The sequence below is a fragment of the Enhydra lutris genome, unplaced genomic scaffold, assembly GCF_002288905.1.
Source record: "Enhydra lutris kenyoni isolate GAN:26980312 unplaced genomic scaffold, ASM228890v2 scaffoldscaffold52, whole genome shotgun sequence".
Classification (NCBI taxonomy): domain Eukaryota; kingdom Metazoa; phylum Chordata; class Mammalia; order Carnivora; family Mustelidae; genus Enhydra; species Enhydra lutris.
Genome location: NW_019154136.1, coordinates 2,022,929 through 2,046,689, shown reverse-complemented (window position 1 = coordinate 2,046,689; position 23,761 = coordinate 2,022,929). Strand labels below are relative to the sequence as shown.

The window sequence follows — 23,761 nt, the reverse complement described above, 5'->3', positions numbered from 1 at the left end:
CTGCTCCCCACCCACGGGGCTGCCCTTTCCCCGGGGCAAAGTCTACCTTCTCTGAGGCTGTGTGGCTACCGTACTTCGGCTGTTCACAGAAAGTTCTATAGAAGTACTACGGACGTACCATCTGCCAACTGCTATGCCAAGTACTTCGTAAAGCATTTCCTCGAGTAATCTTCTTGACGACTCCATGGAACGTCATCGTACTCTCCCTTTTCCAGACAAGTGAACTTAAAGAGACATGGCCAGGGTCACATACATAATAATGGAGAACCCCCAATTCGACTACCCCAACCCGGCTTTTTAACCGGTACAGTATCAATGCTAGGCAAAACTGGGGGATTCATTTTTTTTAAAGATTTTATTTACTTATTTGACAGAGAGGGAGAGAGACAGGGAGAGAGCGAACACAAACGGAGGAGTGGGAGAGGGAGAAGCAGGCTTCCTGCTGAGCAAGGAGCCCACACAGGGCTCCATCCCAGGACCCTGGGATCATGACCTGAGCCGAAGGCAGACGCTTAATGACTGAGCCACCCAGGCGCCCCAGAACTAGGGGATTTAATGGAGCTTTTGCTCAGGGATTCTCAGGCTGCTTTGGTGATAGGCTGCGGTAGAAGAGAGAACGTTTTTGGCTATTTGGCGCTATGATGTTTCTCCCAGTGATATTCTTTTTTTTTTTTTTAAGATTTTATTTATTTATTTGACAGAGATTACAAGTAGGCAGAGAAGCAGGCAGAGAGAGAGAAGGAAGCAGGTTCCCCGCTGAGCAGAGAGCCCGATGTGGGGCTCCATCCCAGGACCCTGAGACCGTGACCTGAGCTGAAGGCAGCGGCTTAACCCACTGAGCCACCCAGGCGCCCCCAGAGTCATTTTTTTTTAAAAGGTCATACTTAACATTTATTCAGTGGTTCTTTGCAGGGTAGGAAAGAGGACAGCATATAACCTGAACGCATGACTCTACTGGTGGAATTTCAGATATCGAGCCCCGAGACCGGGTGAGGTTTTGTTTTCTTTGAGTCTCAGGTTAGGGTTCTTTCTCAGTTTTTCTTCACACATAGAGCTTCGTTTTCCCTCTCCTTGAAAGGGTTTAGCAACCTCTCCTGTAGGGTAGTCCAGTGGTCCAGGGAGGTCCAGAAGCCTCCCTCTCCCCGCTCCCAGCTTGCTGAACTGAGAAGGGCATCCGTCTTAGCGACAGACACATCCTCCACGCCCTGCTTTGCTGTGTCCCCTAATGAAACCATCTCGAGTCTCTAGATCTCAGGTTCCCAACCCTATGAAATGGGAGGTCACGTCGCTTTTTTTCCTCGAGGGATCATGAGCCACAAATGAATAAAACTCACATATACACTGAAGGGTCCAACACACAAACGTGAGTCCCGGTGGCTAGAGTGGGGCCTCCTAGATGAGCCCTAAGATGCTGCTCTGGGGGGACTTCCCGGGAGCGGTTGCGGCGTCGACCCGCCCAGTGTGCAGCTGTGAGGCAGGCCTCAGGGTCTTTCTGCAACCATGTGTGGCAGGCTGGTTTGGGCGGCCCTGGAGAGCTCAGGTAAAGGCGAATGGAGCATAAAGGAGAGTGGAGAGAGAGAAGCAAAAGGGAATCTCTTAGCCCCTGGTAAAACTTCAGAAAGACCTTATCACGAGGGCTGCTGCGTGCAGAAGAAGCCGTGTGTATCCGTTAACAATGCTTGGGGACGCAGGTAAAAAGACACCAAGCAGCTGTTGGAACAAAGGCACGTCTGTTCCTCTCACACCGTTCACAAGTCCGGAGGTAAACGGTCCCGGGCTGGGGCAGCAGCTCGGGCAAGTCAGTAGGGACCCAGGCTCCCCCTAGTTTTCTGCTCTGCTACCCTCAGAGGCTCTTGGGAAGGCTCTGAGCTTTTCCAGAAGCGTCCCCTGCAAACTCCTGCAGGTGTTTACTGGCTAGATCTGTGTCTCGTGGCCATCTCCATATGTAAGGGGGCCTGGAAGACAGTATCTGGTTTTCCAGCCTTTCTGCTGGACGAGAGCGGGAGAGGAGGTGGGTGAAACGGGCTTGAAGGAAACAAGAGAAGAGGATGGCATCAGCCGTCCGGCCGGTCAACCAACCCACCTCCCCAGGAAAACAAAGAAGTTTCCTCACAGAAATCCTCTCCCCTGTGAAATCTTTTTGTCTGCTAGTTAGTTTGGGCATTATAAACTCAGGTGGCATCGGAGACAAGGCATTTTGCAGAAGGTGACCTATACCCAGGAGTTTTGGGCTGACTGAGTGGGGACTGGGGCGTGTCAGCCACCGTGGTTCTGAATTCAGCTGAGCAGATGCGGAAAAAGCGTGTCCTTCTTTCCAAAGATGAAAACCGAAGGGGATGCTACAGGGAAGCTGGCATCTGGTCATTGGATTATAATAGAAGAATCTTGGGGCTGAGTCTCAGATATGCTGCTTACTAGAGGTTTATGAACTTGAGCAAGTTAGACCACCTCTCTGCACCTCGGGTCCTCTTATTGTCATGATTAAATGGCTGGAGTGTCGCCATGTGGACTTCTGGACTTGATTGGAAAAGAAATAGTTATCCAGGAAACAAAATCGATGTAGTAGGAAATAACAGGAATCCTGGCATGCGGGAAGCAGGAGCTTGGAGAGCTGGAAGGCAAGTGTCGTGCCCAAGGAATCTCAATGACCATTTGGTCAATGGTCAATGGTGGTCAATGACCACCAGTTCCTAGTCAGAAACTAGCGTTTTATAATTTTAACTCCTTTGGCTTTTTGGGATTTCTGCAATAATTTCCCTTAAGTTCCCATTAATATTTATGAAGGTTTTTTTTTTTTAATACCAGTGCTTTCAGCTAGGCTGAGCTGAGCTAACCTAAGGGAACGATAACACTGAAAGCCCACTGTTCGTTGAACATGTGCTCTGAGCCAAACACAGAGCTGGCTGCTTTACATACATTATGGTTTGGAAATGATCCGATGACCCAGAAAAGCACTTAGTATTCCAAACACTTCCTTGAATCGGGGTTGGAAAGGAGGAACAGAACTCTCCTGGGATTAAAATAAGGAAGGTTTAAAATGAATATAAAATCAAGAGGAAAAGAATTGAAGTCACACATAGAATCAGCCCTCCCCACCTAGAGACTCTCCTTGAACTGTTCTCTACTAAGATCTTGTTGGTTGGGGCACCTGGGTGGCTCAGTGGGTTAAGCCTCTGCCCTCGGCTCAGGTCATGATCTCAGAGTCCTGGGGCTCTCTGCTTGGCAGGGAGCCTGCTTCCTCCTCTCTCTCTGCTTGCCTCTCCGACTACTTGTGATCTCTGTCTGTCAAATAAATAAATAAAATTAAAAAAAAAAGAGCTTGTAGGTTTCTCTGCTGTGTTTTGAGAGATGCTCATCTGGTGTAGAAACAGTATTCTACTCCAGTATTAGAACTTCATTTCTTTGGGGACACCTGGGTAGCACAGTTGGTTGAGTGTCTGACTCTTGGTTTTGGCTCAGGTCGTGGTCTCAGAGTCATGGGATCGAGCTCTATATCAGGCTCCGTACTTGGCAGAGTCTGCTTGTGATTCTCTCTCCCTCTCCCTCTGCCCCACCCATGCCCTGCCTCTCTAAAGTGCCTGAATAAATCTTTAAAAAATAACAGCATATTTGAAAAAAAAAAAAGAATTTCATTTCTTTAGATTAAACATTGCCCTGTTCTCATTATTTTTTAAAATATGCACCTATTCTTAGAAAAGTAGCCACACAAACGCTCCATTCCTTAGTGTAAACAAGTCAAAGTCACAAGAGACAAAGCAGAGATGAGGGACAGTTCCAGATCAAGGGAAACTATTGTTTCCAGACAGTTCCAGATCAAGAGAAACCATTGTGATTCTGGATTGGATCCCCAATCAGAAACAGTGAATGATTATAAAGGGTATATTACTGGAACAGTTGGGAAAATTTTGACTATAAAATATTCAACAGTAGTGTTGTATCAGTGTCAAAGTTCTTGAATTTGATAACTGTTTAATGGTTATGTAACAGACTGTCCCTAGTAACAGAAGTTAAATGCTGATATATTTATCGGTGATGTTATTTAGGTCATGATATCCGCAACTTACTTTCAAATGGTTAACAAAATGTAGTAATAATTTCAAAAATTTTAATAGTAATAGTATGTATGTACAGAGAGAAAGAGAAAAGCAAATATGGTAAACAGTTAAAAATTGGTGAGTCTGGGTGAAGGGTAACCGACATTCATTGTACTATCCTTGAAACTCATCTGTGCCTTTAAAATATTACAAAATGAGGAGCCGAGGGAAGCACATGTTCATTAGAACCTTCTCTTCTTGCTGAGATCTAGGCCTATCCTTCAGCCCCTTGAACCCCATGTGCCCTAACCCACTTGTTTCCTTTACAGATGTATTTCTAAAACCCTAGATCACCAAGTTAATCTGCATATACACTTTCTAGTGTTGCTGTTGGTTTTTTTTTTTTTTTTGTAAGACTGATAGAAATTCTCATGTGTTGTTCTCACTCTATACCTGGGTAGACTTTTAAGCAAATTTTTGGCTTATGAACTTTGGAGTGAAAGACTTATATCCTTGGGGAGCCATTTGCTCTTACCCTGGTTGCTGGCAAAATAAGGTTTTCATTGTTCTGTGATAACAGCCCTTACTGAATGTGTTTCTTCTCTTGGGCCAACATTTGCTCATGCTGTATTTTCTTCCTGCCTGTTCCCCAGAGATAAGGGGCAACCCTCACTTGCTGATCAAGTACCATAGTGGGTTCTTCGTGGACGGAAAGTTCCTGTGTTGCCAACAGAGTTGCAAAGCAGCCCCAGGATGTACCCTCTGGGAAGCATGTAAGGTGACCCCCCCCCCACAGTGGGTGGGACCCTGGGAGGACAGGGCCCCGTGAGGCAAACCTGCCAAATTCCAGAACAGCTCACCAGCTTGGGAAAACAAGATGTGCCACATTGGTTGACATCATGTAAACCCAGCCTCAAAAAATGCTATTGGGCAGATGAAGTCTATTCCAGGGTCAACTGAGTCATGTTCATTGAAATGATAACAATATTAACATTTGCTGTTCTTTCATTTCATGAGAAATTTTTTTTAGTTGGAATCATGAATTGAGCAAGGAGCTGTTTATTTCCTCCCATAATTCTTTCTGGTTTAAGATAAACTCCCAGTGGGTAGAATATGGTGAACATATCACCATGGTTCATAGCCTAAAATAATAAACTAAAAAGACCAATGTTCTTTTTAACAATACGTCAAGGGATAAAATTTAAGTAACACTTTGAATCACTATAAATACCAAACTGATGGACGATCAAGTTTTACAATTCTGGGCATGTTTACTGATTTCGTAATAACACCACGGAAGGTAGTGAAGGATCTGCTTTAAGGGCAATCAGATTCTACCCAGAGTTATATTCCTAAGAAAATCTGCCTGAGATTTTATCTGGGAACAGAAAGGAAGGCCCACCAAGTGGCTTTAAAGGGCTAAGGGAGGGAAGGAATTAGGTCGTTTTCTGCTTACGCCCTATAGGGTCCCGTCCCATCTCTAGGATATTTACATGAGGTGGTCTTTTTTACTTTTTTAAGATTTTTAAAAAGATTTTATTTCTTTTATTATTTAAATATTGTTTATTATTATATAAGCTTTATATAGTTCATGCTTTTATTGAGTAAAAAGAGGTCTCCCTATTACTTCATTCCCTTGGGTCATGTCCCTCCCCAAGGAATTCCCAGCAGAAATCATCTTCTGTTCTTTAAGATGCTTATTTAAATGTCAGGAGAGGGAAAAGGACAAGCAGACTCCACACTGAACATGGAGCCCGAGATGGGGCTCGATCCCACGATCTCGAAACCCTTCGATCAGGACCTGAGCTGAAACTAGGAGTCAGACACAACTGACTGAGCCACCCAGGTGCCCCATGAGGCAGTCTTATAAATTTTAGAAGTTTATCACTGTGTAACAACAGTAAGTTGTGAATAAATTAAAAAGGAGAAATTATTCTGGTAACAGTTTTACCAGCTTGAACAAAATATGCTTGGATCACAACTTTAATGAACTGAATAAGGTCAACGGTATGATACCTCTTTATGAATTCTAAAAGACACAAGGACATGAGCTATGATTCAGGTTTACTCCAGTAGAGCATTGACACCTGACAGTCTCATTAATGGTATTACTAGTAATTTGACAACAAAAATCAATGAATAAATGTTCATGGTGTTTTCTATCTTAATTAGACTACACAACAAATATTTATTAATCTTAAATATATCACATTGCCCTTTATATTTAGGAATTATTGTGATTTGATGAACTATACAGAAATTACTGTATATGGATTCCTCCCTCCACTTAAGGGGCTGAGGAATAATGTTTCCTTACAGCATTAATTCTTTCTCCCAATTATTCTGTCAGTGATCTGGTACCATTACCCAGCAGGCCAGATTCTAGCTCTGACCCTAACTCCCTGGGAAGAAGCAGGAGAAAAGGCCAGAGAGAGCACTTCCTTGGGATTTTCATCCTAGGCTCGGTCTGGATGGCATCTGCCATATGTTCTGGGTGCGACAGGTTCTTTGCCAGCCTCTGAAGAAAATTACAGAATTTGGAGCTGCCGTGGGCCCGTGAGCAGCTATGATACCGTTTAGCTAGCCGAGTATAACTTACTCCTCTGCTGGGTTACAGGGTGGCCCAAGGGTACATTACTAGGAAGGAAATAGTTGCGAGTTCTTGCTTCCTTCAGTCTCCAAAACGCCCTGGACCATTCCTTTTCCAGGGTACGTGCGTGGCTTACAAGTAAATTTACCATACCCCCCAGTTCGTTGGGAGCAGTCTCATTCTGCAGCTGGTGACTGGACATAATTATTAAAAGCTTACCTTTCCCTGTAAGAAATGTTCTGGGCTGGTTAGTAAGTTATATGGCCGCTCTAATTATAAGGCACCTAATGGCTTTACACCCATAGCCTGGGCATCTATCTACACATGGAAGCAGAAAGAGAAACCAGCAACTGTCATAAGAAATGGAAAAAAAGAGAGGGTGGTTGGGTTATGGACATTGAGGAAGGTATGTGCTATGGTGATTGCTGTGAAGTGTGTAAACCTGGCGATTCACAGACCTGTACCCCTGGGGCTAATAATACATTATATGTTAATAAAAAATTAAAAATTTAAAAAAAAATGGAAAAAAGCCGGAGACAGGTTTGTTCACTTATAAATCAGCTACCTGGGGATACCTGGGTGGCTCAGTTGGTTAAGCATCTGCCTTAGGCTCAGGTCATGACCCTGGAGTCCCGGGATCCAGCCCTGGGTTGGACTCTTTGCTCATCAAGGAGTCTGCTTCTCTCTCTGACCAGTCCCCGCCACTTCTTATGCACTCTCCCTCTCTCTCTCTCAAATAAATAAATAAAATCTTAAAAAAAATAAATCAACTACTTATAAGCATCTCGTATGAGTCAATCAAAGAGGAATCAGACATGGATTCTTGACACCTGGCGTCATAGGTACTACCCAACGAGATTAGATACCTGCATTTCAAACACAAGGTGGAAATGTGGTATAAATTAATAGTTTACAGGATTTAGAGGAACTTGAATGTTTTTATCCATTTGGGGAGGATATTGATAACCAAGGCGGGAGCAGTGGTGTTTGAGTTGGGTGTTACGCAGGAAAACAACAAAATCACTCCAAGTGCTGTGTCTAAATTCAAGTCATCTGAAGCAATGATCACATAAGCTAGTTCATCCTTTTGATTCCTAACATCTGCTTTGTTTTGTTTAAAAGTTCCTTCTGATATTATTTGATTTTGCTTTTCAGATGCTGATCTGCACGTTACAACCCATGAAGAGAAACACAGAGTTCCCATCTTCCCAGACAGAGTGGTAAGTTAATATTAAAAATTTTTTGCATAGTCAGGACATATTAAATAAACCATGAGTTGCCAGATTCAAGACTAGAAAATATGGCCTGCACTGGGACTGCTGAGCAAAGAGAGGACAGAGGTGAGCTATCACGGATAGCAATGGCAGCATTGAATGCCAAGTTCAAATAGTGAATCCTTTTACCATTTTATATTGTTGTACTTAATAACTGGGCCTTTTCTAACCTGTAAGCACATAAATAGTCACCAAAAAAATGGGTGCGTGTGGGAGACGTCCTTATGATGGCATCACACAGGACAGGCAGGTGTTATTAGCTGTCATTCCTCCCCCAGCAGCTGCATGGCCAAGACTGCCTCATGTGGGTATCCTGATGAGGGATGGGACTTCATAGGGCACAAGCAGAAAATAACCTAATTCCTTCCCTCCGTTATCCCTTCAAAGCCACTTGGTGGGCTTTCTTCTCTGTCCCTGAACGGAATCTTAGGGAGATTCCATAGTTTTCCAGCTGCTCTTAGATGAAACAAAATGTCCCAATTACCAGTAGTCATGAGAAGAACCTCTAAATTGTCCTATCCAATGTTATAAACATATACCTCCAAACGTCATTCCAAGTTACAGCTTCTCCCCTTCACATAGCTCAGGTGTGCATCAGCTAGCTGGCTGCCTGCTTTGGGGAGAGAGCCATGGAGAAGCTGAGATTTCTGATTCTTTCATGGTTGGGGCCCAGGAAGAGGGGGTCTAATGAACAGTCATTTGCGGCAGACTGTGTCATGATTTTGGCAGGGGTGGCTTCTGGGTGAGACAGTTTTCTAATGCTGACTCTAGCTTATGGGAAACTTTGTGGGTTCCCCATGAAAGTGTAGATCCAAATGGAGTTTTATGAAGGAGTGGTGGTCTTGACCCTTAGCTCTTGAGTTTCTAGTCTTCACATTTCTGCTGGGTCAATTCACCCATCTTGGGCAGAGTTCCTTTCAAGATGGCTCCCAGAACCCTCTCCCAAGGGTGGAGTTGGCCTACAGTACAACAGACAAAACTGACTGCTCTGGTTGGTACAACTGTATGTGACTCACTCTTGCAATACAGGCTGCTGCTCTGTTTTTGCTCTGCTTTCAGGTGTGTAGCCATAACCTCCTGCTTTTAGGCTTCCGAGGCAGAGGTCAGCCTCCTCAAATGCCAGGGGACACATAAAATGGCCTCCCGGTGATGCTCTAGAAGCTCTCCCAGAAGTAAAGGAGGGTCTCTACCCATCCAATAGCTCTATGGTGTCTTGGGTACTTATTTTCAGCTGCACACAATCACACACACACACACACACACACACACACACACACACATACACACCTCTCTTTCTAAGTAAAAGCCACATAATCTTTATGAAACAACATGAAGGACAAAAGGAAATCCATTAGAGGAGGTTAAATTGTATCTCCTAAATTTCATGTTCACCCAGAACCTCAGAATGTGACCTTATTTGGAAACAGGTTTTTGCAGATGTAATTAATTAAGGACTAAGGTGAGATCATACTTGCTAAGGATGTATCCTTATAAGAAGAGGAGAGGACACAGGGAGATACACAGAGAAGAAGGCCATTTAAAGACCTAGGCAGATCAGAAAACAAATAATCCAGTTAAGAAATGGGCAGATGACATGAATAGACACTTTTTTGAAGAAGACATCCAGATGGCCAACAGACACATGAAAAGATGTTCAACATCACTCGTCATCAGGGAAACACAAGTCAAAACCACCATTAGATATCACCTCACATCTGTCAGAATGGCTAAATTTAACAACACAAGAAAAAACAGGGGTTGGCAAAGATGCAGAGGAAGAGTAACCCTCCTACACTGTTAGGGGGAATGCAAGCTGGTGCAGCTACTCTGGAAAATAGGATGGAGGTTCCCCAGAAAGTTGAAAACAGAACTACCCTGTGACCCAGCGATCGCACTATTAGGTATTTACCCAAAGGATACAGAAATACTAATTCAAAGGGATACATTCACCCCGACGTTTATAACAGCATTACCAACAATATCCAAACTACGGAGAGCGCCAAAATGTCCCTCACTGATGAATGGATAAAGAAGAGGTGCTATATCTATACAATGGAATATTATTCAGCCAACAAAAAGAATGAAATTTTGCCATTCACGGTGATGTGGATGGAGCTAGAGAGTATAAAGCTAAGGAAAATAAGTCAGAGAAAGACAAATACCGTATGCTCTCACTCATGTGGAATTTAAGAAAGAAAACAGATGAACATATGGCAAAGATGGGGGAAGGGAGAGAGGGAAACAGGCCGTAAGAGACTCTTAATGATAGAGAACTAAGGGGTTGATGAAGGGAGGTGGGCAGGGGGATGGGCTAGATGGGTGATGGGTACCAAGGAGAGCAACTTCTTGTGATGAGCCCTGGGTGTTGTATGTCACTGATGGATCACTGAATTCTTCTCCCGAAGCCAATATTGTACTGTATGTTAACTAAACCTAAAATTTAAATACATAAATAAATAAACACCTATGCAGGAGATTCGAGTCATGCTGCCATAAGTCAAAGAATGCTAGAACCACCGGAAGTTGGAAGTGGCCAACGAATATTCTCCCACAGAGCTTTCACAGGGAGCACAGTCATAGTGAAGCCCTGATTTTGGACTTGGGGCCTCCGGAACAGTGAGAGAACAAATCTCTGTTGTTTCAATCCACTGAATGTGTACTGACTTGTTATGGCAACCCAAGGAAACTAATACAGTTGTTCAGGTTTGAGGTTTTGTTATCAGCAACATTGCTATTTTGGTTTGGCTCCATGCTCCAGTCCTGAAGCTTGAAAATTATGGCTTTATAAAACACCTAAGAGCAGACATATACCAGAATAAGCAAATTTACAGGAACAAAGTGTTGACTAGAGGTTGCCCAGGGCCAGGATGGGAACAGGTGACTATTCACAGTCACAAGGGCCTTACACGAGTGATGGCAATGTGCTCCATCTGGATTGTGGTGATGGTTTGTCCATCTGGACAATTTTACCAAAATTCTCTGAATTCTACACTGATGAAGGGAATTTTCATGGTATGCAAATCATAGTCCAGTAAAATTTGTTTTAAACAAATCTAAGAACAGAGGATAATTTAGGAGCCAGAAACTATTGCATCTAATCTCTGGCAAGGAGTTCTTTGGGAAATTTGCTGACAATTATCAATCATGCAAATCAACGACCAAGAATTTGTAAGTCTGTTTTGATTGTAAGCTGCCCTAAGGGATCAAGGATCAGCGAGAGTATCATGAAAAATGTGTTTACCTTTGTTTCTACTAGAACATTCTGTAGAGGACTTACTTTGCAGAGTGGAGGAAATTAAAAATCCACTTTCTAGCCCTTCTGTTCAGATTTCCGTTTAGGGAACTTTCTGGAGCATTTATCTCTGGATGGAACACCACATAGCTCATAAATAGCAGTGTCCAGCACTGGGATGTCGATCCCTGCAAAGAAGTAAAAATACGAATATGAAAAATTAAATGCAGACCTTACATCTTTTTACATGAATTTTTAATTGAGATACAACATGCACTTGGACAAGCATACATGCCCGAAGTGTTCAGCTTGACGACTTTTCACAAACCGAACACATCTGTATAACTCTCACTCAAATCAAGGAACAGAACATCGCAGAACCCCAGGAGTACCATTGTGTTCCTTTCACTACATCCCACTGAGAGTACTCACTAGCCTGACTTACAACATCATAGCTCACGTGCTTGGTTTTGACCTTTACGTAAATGGGATCATAAAGCACATCATTGTCGTGTATTATCTGTCTTTCTGTGAGACTGACTGACACTTTAGTGTGTGGTTATAGTTTACTCTCACTGCTGTAGAGGATTCCACTGTGTGAATATACCCCTATGTTCATTTTATTGCTACTGTAACAAATTACCAAAATTGAGTGACTTAAAGCAACACAAATTTATTTTCTTGAAATTCTGAAGGTCAGAAGTCTTAACATAAAATGGGTCCACACAGCTGCATTCCTTCTGGAGGCTTGAGAAGGGAAAAAATCTATCGCCTTGCCTTTTCCAGCTTCTAGGGGCCACCTATGTTCTTTGCTTTCTGGCCCCTTCCTCTATCTTCAGGACCAGAAGGGTAGCGCCTTATGTTTAATATCAAATAAGTTTATTATCTTCCCCTTTAAATGGACATTTAGGTCATTTCCGGTTTTTATCGAATGGAATTGTGCTATGAACATTCTTATATGTGTCATTTGATTTCACTGCTGGACGCGCGTATAGACTTTCTGGATCGTCGGGTATGTGCACAGTTGACCTCAGTAGATTCTGCAAACTGCTTTTCAATGTGCTTATACGCTCCGTACTGCAACCAGCCCAGTATGAGAGCTCCAGTTGCTCCAGATCTTTGCCGATACTTAGTACTGCCCTTGTTGCCCTTGTCTTCCTTTCCTTTCCTTTCCTTTTCCTTCCTTCCTTCCTTCCTAAGAGCTAATGTACTTGGCTTGTTAGTTCCCAGTGCCTGAATCTGTGTCTCACTGTGATATATTAAAATCTCTTCTCCTCCAAAGCTGAAGATTCCTCGAGCAGTTCCTGTTTTCAGAATGAATGAACCATCCTCAAGTATCACCACGGCCCAGTATGACAGTGACTCCAAGAAAAACTACGGCTCTCAGCTGACTGTCAACGCGCAGTGTACTCCAAGAGAAGATTGCCCTGACTGGTGGAAAGTAAGGAAACTGAAAAGGTAAACTTCAGCTCCTAATTGGGCTCCCCAGCATGTAGGCTAGAATTACCCACAGCCTTGGACGTCAGCCTCAAAGCTGTCCACACGGGCCTTAGTTGAGAAGGGCCACCCTTTCCGAAAAGGCTCAGTGCTTGAGCCTGAAGTCTGGCCAAGCAGGTGCCCCGCTGGGACCAAAAGGCATGGACCTCCCATCTAGATGATCTGATTTATGATCTAAACGATACTTGCACATTTTATTCCCTCCTCTTTCTCTTCTCCTTTCCTCCAAATAACCCTACATGCCCGATCTTGGAAGCTTTAAAACATACCCTTTACATGAGGTAGTTCAGGGTGGGCTTACTTTTGTCCTGTGCTTACAAATGACAAGTAACCCTCCCAGCGAGGCCTTGGCTGCCTTCTCAGGATGGACACCTTCACCTTTCCTGACATAAGTCTTCTCACTTTTTTTTAATCAATTATGTTTATTAACATATAGTGTATTATTTGCCCCAGGGGTACAGGTCTGTGAATCGTCAGGCTTACACACTTCGCAGCACTCACCATAGCACATACCCTTAAGCCAAAAGTTGCTACCTAAAGCCAGACTGAAAATTACCTTGAAGGCTCCATACTTGATGTTCACTAAAGATTGGATTGAATCGCAAGATGACAATAGAAAAAGGGTCAAGTGACTGTCCTTCCCTCTTGCCCCAGCCTTCCTCCCCATCACGTTCTTCACTGTCTGACATCCCCTCACCCAGTCATTAGCCTCCCTGCAGGGCACCGGGGTCTGTCTTTCCCAATAATGTAGAACATCCCTTGGCTCCCAGGCATCTCCTTTCTTTGTTTTCTCCCTCATGCCCTTATTTTTTTTTTTAATTCTTTCCATCCTCATCATCCACCCAAAGCAAATGCCTCACTGTACCGATGACACAGACACAGGGCCACACGGAACTTGAAAGAATGTAGGTGTATTCTTGCTGTTGCTTTCGGCATAACAAATTGCGGTGCTTTTCATTTCAAAGTGGAGCTAGAGTCCAAGTGTATTAATCTATACCTAGCGCCTGAGGTGACATGTCCTATTTATTTGCCCGCAATCCAGTCTTCTTGTGGAAGGAGACCATCGATAGACACAGATCCTAGGAGAGTGGGTGTCATGTCAGCTTTGTTCAAGGCCCCCTCCCTACTGGAAGCCCCAGGGATCCATTGAGGGAAATGTGTGGTGAAACTGATCAGTATTCAAATAAGTAGTCAGCATTATTAATTCACGGGGCGGTGGGGAGGGGGTTGTACAGCCACCAATGCCTGGATGGCTAGATCCTATCTTTATTGAAATTGTTGACATTTTTTTCATCACAGATTTTTTCATTAATTTTTTATCTTTAAAAAGTTTCATCAACACGTTACTGAGTTTTTCTGACACCCCCTTAGGTTTTGTACCCGAGATTCAGTCCCGACCTTGGATTTTTTCCTAGAACTTGAGAAACCTAATCATCTGTACAAAGAATCAATGAATCACTTCTTAGCCTGAGTAACATTACATCAGTGAGTAAAAGATGATGATGATTTAAAGGTCTTGTGGATTGAATTTTATAAATGCCATCATGAGTCTCAGCTCGCATAAGTAGATAATACTTTCAACTGCCCTCACTTGAGCTGCTTTTTAATTTTTTCCATTAAAGTATTCAAATATTGCAGAATATCCAGGGTACCTTCTCCTAGGTAATTTTCTATGCACATGTTACCGTGTGTAGAGAATTAAAAAATCAGATTTTTCTGTGCCACTCTCTCTCTTCACTTCACATCTTGGGCATTTTTTCCCATCTAAATACATGAAGTGACATTTAAGTTTTAATATGAAAAAATATTGAATGGTGGTTACACATAACCTGCATTTTGCCCTCTTAGTAATTTTTAAGTATGTTAAAAATTGAGTTGAGAGGTGTTAGGGACACTCACACTGTTGTGTAAGCTCCCCGATTATTTTGAGTGTCTGTATAGTGTTCCATCATATGGATAAACCTCAGAGATGCACCATGGATGGACATTCTCTGTGTGTTCTTTTTTTTTTTTTTTAAGATTTTATTTTTCAGAGAGAGAGAGAGAGAGATCACAAGTAGGCCGAGAGGCAGGCAGAGGCAGAGGGAGAAGCAGGCTCCCCGCTGAGCAGAGAGCCCGATGCGGGACTCGATCCCAGGACCCTGGGATCATGACCTGAGCCGAAGGCAGCCGCTCAACCAACTGAGCCACCCAGGGGTCCCTCTCTGTGTGTTCTTAAAAGCAACATAAAAGTGAAAATTGCTTCACCTTTTAAAAGAAGAGTTTTCTTATGAAGAGATGAAGTAAAAAACAACAACAACAACAACAACAAAAAACATGCTAGTGAGCAAGGCTCTTTGGAAGGAAGAGATGGCTCCTTCTCAGCGTTGAGGAAATGGAGCCAGAGAAGCATTTCCTTGTTAAGGAAGCTTGTTGCTACGAAGGGTGGTTTTGAGAAACAGCCTGAGATAGGAAGGCGAGCAGGAAATAGGTCCTACCTTCAAAGCAAAACAGCATTTTCAGACTTATCATTGCAATTATAACAGCCAAGAGGAAAATAACATGTTAAAATATCTGAGTGACCAAATGCCTGCATAGCGACAAGAAAATCAAGGCAAACCCCGTCCAGATGATCTTTTCTAGTCACGGCTCTTTTTTGCTTAGGAAGCACTGTCCAGCTACCTCTGGTTATTGGGTCCCTGCAAGGACGAAAATGTGAAAAGGACTCATTAGCTTAAATTCCCAACCCAAGTGAAAGGTGACAGTCCCAATGTTCAAGGAAGCTCAAAGATATCTAACAAAACTATTTTTCTGTTTTGACATTTATAAATAAACGTGAATTTACAACATGTATCTTTTGTCACAGCAGTGAAGATTTTGCATCTGGCCACCAAAGGGAAAGGACGGTTGCAGATCACAGCACCTCCAAGATGTCATGGTAAATCAAAGGCAGATCATTCCTTTACGTGTAGGATTTGCTTCCATTTGCAGGAAAACTAACTACATTTGCAATCATTTTTGCAACCAGACTTCATGTTTAAGGTAAAGATGAACCAAAAAATTCAGGCAGTTTGCCTCTCTGAACCCTTCCGTTGGTCCGACTCGATGATCCGTGGGTTACAGTTCTCCTCACCTTGATAAATGCTGTCCATCGTTCGTGATATACGCTAGTGTTAGCATGAGCAAGAGTATACCGGGGGGCCACGCTAGCAGGAGGAAAACCACCCAAAGCCAAGTAACTCTTCTCTAAGAATTGCTCTATACAAAACCCCAATTTTTTTTAACCTCCTACTCCAGCTGCTTCTGAAGGCATTTGTCTATTTCATGAGCCCACTCTTCCAAAAGAGTCAGGTAAATCCATGTTCCTGGTGGCCTCCTGCAGCAAAGAGCCATTTCCTCATTAAACTGGGCATGAACTCAACTTTTGAGTGGTTCTCTCTTCACTTGGCAGATACCTTCCCAAGTGCAAAGAGGGAAGCTGGGTGGGATTCAATGTTGCACTGCTAGATGGTGGGGGGATTTTTTGTTGTGTTTTGTTTTGGTTTTGGGCATTCATGTCCTTCCCTCTCTTCTTAAGGGGGTTCCCCGAGTCAAGTTCATCTGAAGGAGAGGAAAACCTGGATGACTATGAGTGAGTTTGAAAGTCCTCTGTGCTCCTCTAAACCTAACATAGATGTTTCTATTCCATTCTTCTCCAAAGGAATTAGAGCATATACCTCAAACTTGCTCAGGAGGCCTGTATTTACTTGGGTAAACTCATGTGAGGTTCTGGGCCACTTATCTGGATGATGGGTGAGAATGAGCTGGGTTGTTATTAAGGGAAATGATTTTCCTCAGTCTGGATTCTCTAAATTGCCTGTACATATTCACTGGATTTATCATATACCTGGTGTCCCCTTCACTTGACTTTGTTTTCATAGATGCAGTATATGACATTTCTGCCGAGTTTTTCTGCCCTGGAGGTCTCTGGCCAGGGTGACGTTTGAAGGCTCTTATTAGCATTTATTAGTCCTGTCTATGAAGTTGTTTATGATACGGTAACAAGGGAGCGCAACTGAGACTGGAACGTGACTGCATTTATGTTGAGAGAGTCCTATTCCCAGGGCGACCTTATCATTTAACATCCAGATTAGGACATTTTAGAAAGAGAAAAAGAGCACACTATTAAATATTATACTTGGACATCAGGTGTGATCTGGACTGGTGAGGATACTGAGACAGGTTGGCCTAAGGGGCGTTTAAGGTCCTTTCCAAAATCTAAGACTGTATCCTTCTACAAATAGGGACAAATAAGTCTCCGGGACTTTATTTAAAGTTGGCATTAAGGAGACACGGGAGTGGCAGGGCAGACTGTGTCTCCCAGACACCTGCTACCAAACGGTAGCCAACTCACTTGACCATCAGGATTATACATCTTCACAGTTCTGTTTTTCTATGACTGTGTTCACTGAGATATTGGCTCTAGGTACAGTGAGAGGTTTTATAATGCACACGTCACTGTTTCGACTCTTCGTCTTACCTCTAACCCAGCGTAGCCCTTGGCTTTCGTGCCACGTTAGGGAACACCTGCTGTAGGCCCCACCCCACCCACACACCATAGCCTTCTCACCACCTTCTAGCTCCCACTGATCCCTACCTTCCTTCCCAACATCTACCCTCAGGAAAGCCTCTGATGGAATAATTCAAACGAAGACATAAATGACTGAGAAATACCCGCACCCAAATTATCCAAAGATAACAGTACTTTGACAGATGAGAAAGATTTAAACCCAGGGGAGTGAACCCCTAATTGTGGATGCCAGTCTTTAGGATTTCGATAAATTGGAAGTGTCTCTTTGATTTGGAAAGCCCAGATCTGACCATATGGACAGTCTCTACCCTCATCATTTCTAAATTCAAGAGGGGCATGAGACGTGTGCCCTGGGGAAACACTCAGGAGAGACCTGCCCTCTTCCAAGTCCAAGAGATGCTGGAGGGCCATCAGGAGGACAGGGCTGCAGGGTCCAGGGCTCAGCCTCTCACACTGTGCTCGGTGCCCCCACTTTCTTCCTCTGTCAGTGGTACTGAAGCATTTGTTTGGTGGGCAGAACCTCAGGAGGAATTCTACTATGTTCTATTGAAGGCTGACGCACCGAAGTTTAGATGGAAAATCATACCTTAGGACCAGGCTTAAGCTTCTGCTGCTCTGGCAGTGACATGCTGAAATCTTTTTTAAAACAGAGCCAGGCCTCAGCAAAGTTATGACACAAGCAGAGTGTGTGTGTGGGTGGGGGGCAAGGCTTATGCACAATTCCACTTTGCTTCTCTGGACCTCTGTCCTTATACTCAATCACCTCTTTCTTCTATCTCCCATAGGCATGTTTCCTGGATCGTATTCCCTGAGGAGTCTTTTGATTAGCTGTGATTAGCTTAAAATACTGACTCCAAAGAAAATGATCAGTTCCTACCTCAAGTATTAATTATAGCATATCTATAAGGGTAGAGTTAGAAGAGACTTTTAAACTGATCAAATTCAACCCTCATCCTCATTTTGCAAATGGGCAATTCCAAGGTCAGAAAAGGCCAAGTGGCTTGTCCAGAGCCATACAGCTACTTATTAGGAAGTTATGTCTAGGATCCAAACCTCCCAGCTGGCTGGTGGCCCTTCCACTCCACGGGCATCCCCACCAGCTGACGAGCCCCATCCCCCGCCCCGGCCCCGCCCTGCCCCACCTAATACATCCTCACCCTCAGGTTCTTCTTTCCTCCTCAGGTGTTATCCTCTAGCCAGAGGGTCCTTGTGAGGCCCCGAACCCCTGCTCTACCCCACCTCACACCCTGTTCGTTTCCCTAGCGTGATATTCTGGCCAAAGCCAGAAGACAGCGCACATTGCTGATCTCACATGAGAAACAAGTCTGGGGCCTGCTGAGCTCTACATAGTAAGATATGATGCTCTTGGCTCACTTAGTGAAGAAGGTAATATTTCAAGGTCATGTCTGGCTGTTCGACACCATCTATCTCTCAGGTCGCTGTGTTACTGGCTTAATATAACCATAGAGGCTTATCTATTGCTATCCCACAAATAAAAAAATATTTGTTAGAAAAGCATTTGCTTTGAAAGTAGGTGCTATAAAGGGTGCGTCTATCAGATCATTAAAAGAAAAATACAGGGCTGAAAGATATGAACTTTCATCTTGTCATTGTGGCAACCCCACTTTCCCACTGGATTCCTTGGTCTCATCTCTGGCTCTCGTTCGAATCAGGGACACATAGGATGCACAGACCGGCCCGAAAGAGCCCAGAGGCTCTTCAGTGACAGCCCGTGTGAAACAGACACCCGGGCACCAGCCCAGACTGGTACTTGCGTGGTGGAGACACGGGAACCCGTAGTTTTGAAAAGCCCCCGGGGTGGGGGGGTACAGTCAGGTTGGGCAATCCCTGATCAAAGCCAATGCCTCATTGCACGGAGTGGAAAGCGGAGTGATGAGGGATCCGGTTACAAATTATTAACTCGCAAATTCACGATTCTTTCCCGTTGTAGCTGGTTTGCGGGTAACATCTCCAGGGCCCAGTCGGAGCAGTTACTGAGACAAAAGGTAAGTCGTCCAGTCTTTAAAGGATCTCTCTCGGGCCCAGAGGGTAGTGCCCTTGCTTCTTGTAGAAACCGGAGGGTTTACAGGTAAGGGCTCATAGTCCTGGGGCTTACCGGGCCCTTCGCCTGTGGCTACCTCCTCTGTTTTTCATCAGCTCATGCTGGGTAATAAGCCACTTCTAGATTGAGCGGTTTGAAACAAGATTCAGCAGTTCTCACCATTCTGGGCACGGGGTGCCACGGTTCTGCTCCGTGTGGTTGACGCAGGCTTCCTCACAGCCTGGTGATCCTGAGGCGGGGTAGACACGGACAAGCCCCAGGGTTCACTGCAAGCACAGATGCAATTTCAGCTTTTGTCACGCCTGCGAATGCCCTATTAGCCAAAGCAGGTCTGGTGGCCCAGCCCGGACTCGGTGTGGGAGGGGGCTGCCCAGGGCAGGAATATGGAGACCTGATTGACAGCCTAGGTCACCTCTGTCCCTGCTCGGGAGCACCGGAACTAGAGTCCAGCAGGTGTAAGCAGGAGTGCCTCTACCTGATTCTGTCACAAAATCGGCACGGAAAGAACAGAAGCAAACTCTTTCCGCCTGCAAAACTGATGCTGTGTTAAAGTTCTTCCTAGTAAAACACACCAGGGGTTTCTTTGAGGAGGTACTAGTGGGAATGTGATGACGTTATCACCAAACGCGGTGTCTTGTCACGTTGTCGCATTCCTAGCTTACTGTCTGCTCTTCCTAGTCTGGGTCTGCTTGGAGTTAGCGCAAGTCATTAAGAAAGACAAGTTGAGCATGGAACTTTGACAAATGCATCTTTGGTTTTCTAATACCTTCCAAGGTATTCTATCTGTGGGGATAGGTGGTTTTTAAGTGTTATTTCTGAAAGGCTAAAATATCAGGCTTGCACAAATACAGACAAAATTATCGAAGAGGGTTAGAAACTAAGTGGAGAGGGAGAGTCCCATTGCGCGGGGTAGGTGTCTCAAGGAACTGAGCGAGAAAAGGAGGAAAGCTGAACTGTGGGTCCCCTTCCGCGCCAGCTGTTGGGTGACCTGGGCTGTCATTGACATTTAAGGTTGATCGAAAAGATCCATTTCCCTACCACCTACCAGAATAATGAAAATGTTTTCCATTCCTTCCACTCTTTCCATCCTTTCCAGGGAAAAGAAGGTGCATTTATGGTTAGAAATTCCCGCCAGGCGGGAATGTACACGGTGTCCTTATTTAGCAAGGCCATAGAGTAAGTATGACATGGGTGTCTTTCTTTTATCTTTTGTGTATGTTCTTTGAATACGCTGGCCATTTAGTCACGTGTGGGGATAAGACACCATCTTTAAACTCTGGCGTTTTGGCTCAGAGGATTTGTATTGAATGTGACCATTCAATGGTTGCCTGGCCCACCCAGCCCCGACTCTGAGAGCTCGTTCTCTGGGGGAACCTCTTATGCCCATCCCAGGCAGCGGCGGAGTGCCCAGCGCACAGCACGCCTCACTAAACACTTGTTAAAGGAATCTTGGCCTGTTCCCCTTTGACTTGGCCCTAAGCCTAGAAAGAGAGAAAAAGAGCAAAGGAGTCTGCCCACCGTTGGCCAGACCCACCTGCTGAGCCGAGAAACCCACCCCAGGGTGTGGTTTTTCATCAGCCTCTCCATTAAGAGTAGAGCTAGTAGAAAGTTGGATCAGTGTATCTGGGTTCCCCAGATAGCTTCTTTCCGGGGTGTTGTCCCCTTTTTGTGGCAAAGAGCTCTGACTTGAAGCTGCACCTCAGGGTCCAACTCCTGACTTTACCATTTCAAGGCTTTAGGACCCTGAGCAAGTCTCTTAGCCTCTGTGCCTTGACTTCCCCATTTGAAGATTTTATTTATTTATTTAATTTTGAGAAAGAGAGAGAGAGCGCTCATGAGTGGGGAGTGGGGGCAGAGGGAGAAGCACGCTTCCAGCTGAGCAAGGAGCCTGATGCGGGGCTCAATCCCAGGACCCTGAGATCATGACCCGAGCTGAAGGCAGTCGCCTAACCAACTGAGCCACCCAGGCACCCTTGGCTTCCCCATCTGAAAAGGAAAAATAACAACAACTATTATGCTGTACGGATGAAGTGAGTTAATTCACATGGTGGACACAGCAGTGCTCGGCACAGGGTAAGCGCTTAATACATGGACAGCAATCACTATGATATTGTCATTATTGTGAAGGAGCGAGTCTAGGCGCGCTACTCTTCCGCCCCAACACCCACGCATATATGATACCCCCAGTCACCAACTGCAAGACACTGTCACCGACATCAGGATCCTCTGCCAGAGTTTTATAAGCCACTTTCCCATTGGCTGTTAGCTCTTTTGTTCCTTCTAATCACCCCGTGAAGCAAATAAGAAAGGTGTTTTCATGGGCACCATTCTACAGAGGAGATCTCTGAGGTTCCAATATTTCTCTTACTGGTTGGATGGCATGACCCTACCTTGGGCACCTGTAGGGTTTTTGGTCGTAATGAGTGATTAAAAGGTTATTTTATTTAAGAATTTTTTTATGGACTATCTACCTCCAATTTGAGAGGCTAAGATGTGCCCTAAGCAGCAACCCAGAATTTTCCAATGCAGGAAGCTATGTCCCCAGTGCATCTCATGGACCAGTTTGCACACCTAGATGCTGGCCAAAGCCAACCCAGTAAGAACCAGAGGCAGAGATTGGTTTCATCGACTGTTAAGACTCTGTGACCCTCTGGCCCGGCAGCTTCAGCCAAACCTGGTATCAGTCAAGATCCTTGACACCAGGTTTATTTTTGAGGATGGCCTGGTAGGAAAAAACAGCAAATAGATAATGAGTCAAGTGAAAATAATCCACATTCATGACTAAGGAAGCCTTCTTTGATGAAACGCCATCAACGGGCTTGAATGAATTTCATGCTGAAACCAAGAACAAAGTAGCCATTTACAACAAGAAGACGCCCCTTTCCCTGTTTATAGTTGCAGTTTTAACTAGGCTGGCATGACCGCGACGGATTTATCAACAGTTTCTTATGCGCCAACAGTTTCTTATGCGCCAAACCTAGTGCAAATTGCTAGGTACAAGATCACATCCAATCTTTGTAACAACCAAATGAGGTTAGCTAGCAAGCAGAAGATGTGGATGAAAGCCCAGTTCTCGTCTGCTAGGCCATACTCTAAAACTGAAGACGGCATATTATTCCTGATTAGCCCAAATCATGCGCATCAATGCACCACTATCTTTCAAAATGAGCGCAACGGGGGAAATGTGTCTTATGTGGAAAAGGTCCAAGTTTGTGTGAGGAATTAAAGGACATCCCCACCCATGTCACCCACAGCCTAACCACCTTTGTCTCCGGCATTTTAAGCTTCATTATTATCCTTAAAGAGAACTGGTGTTCAGAATAATCATCATTATTTTAGACTGGCTAAGGGAGGAACCATGCAGAAAGTTGGAATTTTATTGTACATGCATTCTGTATGTACACAAAGGTGACACTGAGTTCAGAGGGGAACCCTCTTCCGCAATTACCAATCATCACAGATAATAGAAATATATCAGATAGCAATTTCTATATATAGAAAAAATATCAGAGAGCAAGACTGAGAACGCCTCTCCGACTTCCCTCTCCAAAACTGGCGGATGCCTCTAAATTATCATTTAACCATTGTTGAATCAAGCTTCAGTTGATAATTAAAAGCATTCTAGGGGCACCTGGATGGCTCAGTCGGTTAAGCATCCGACTCTTGATTTCGGCTCAGTGGTGATCTCAGGGTCCTGGGATGGAGCCCCATGTGGGGCTCTGCGCTCAGTGGGGAGTCTGCTTAAGAATTCACTTTCTCCTTCTCCCTCTGCCCTTCCCCTTGCTCCCTGTCTCTTCCAAATTAAAAAATTCTTTAAAAAAAAAAAAAACACCTCTCTAACATTCTTTCTTCCTTACTAGTGATAAAAAAGGAACTGTCAAGCATTACCACGTACATACAAATGCTGAGAACAAATTGTACCTGGCAGAAAACTACTGTTTTGATTCTATTCCTCAGCTTATCCACTACCATCAACACAATTCAGCAGGTAATCTATTTCAGTTTTTCTTTCATGGGTCCTTGTTAATAAATATCAATTTTCTGGGATACAGCCAGTCCTCCTAATATTCTTAATATTATTGGGAACCATGAAAATAAGAATAAATACGTTTTCAAGCTAGATACCTGCTATGATTTTTAGCCTACATTTCCTGGAACATTTCTGGCTCTAAGATGCCAGAAAAATGAAGTAGCGTAAGCTGAGCAACTTAGAAGTAGAGATTCTCTTTATAAAAATATTTGTTGTCTTTTTCTGGCCCTAGAAATAAGTTGATCACAAAATTCACACATTATAGAAATGTTTACCATGTGAGAGAGGACCTCCACAGACAAGTTGTTGTCTGTTCTGATGGAATTTTTTTCTATGCTGATGCTAACATTTATTTATTATATGTATTAATGATTTACATATGTAAATATGTTACATATTTTATATATATATATATACATATATCAGTGGTCTTCCCAGGCAAATACATATAGCTTATAGTCTATTTAAGAGCTACATAGAATTCTATTGTAGA

At 44.0% G+C, this 23,761-nt stretch overlaps 1 protein-coding gene across 1 annotated transcript in view; it reads left to right on the top strand.

Moving 5' to 3' along the window:
* The window catches only part of LOC111157143 (BMX non-receptor tyrosine kinase), a 44,939-nt gene that overhangs the window by 3,808 nt on the left and 17,370 nt on the right, over positions 1-23,761 (top strand). Inside the window, exons 5-13 of the mRNA XM_022518400.1 lie at positions 4,688-4,807; positions 7,780-7,844; positions 12,413-12,588; positions 12,913-12,918; positions 15,473-15,544; positions 16,184-16,237; positions 19,128-19,182; positions 20,335-20,414; positions 23,099-23,226. Of these exons, the coding sequence (XP_022374108.1) occupies positions 4,688-4,807; positions 7,780-7,844; positions 12,413-12,588; positions 12,913-12,918; positions 15,473-15,544; positions 16,184-16,237; positions 19,128-19,182; positions 20,335-20,414; positions 23,099-23,226 (756 nt within the window). The remainder of the gene's footprint in view (positions 1-4,687; positions 4,808-7,779; positions 7,845-12,412; positions 12,589-12,912; positions 12,919-15,472; positions 15,545-16,183; positions 16,238-19,127; positions 19,183-20,334; positions 20,415-23,098; positions 23,227-23,761) is intronic.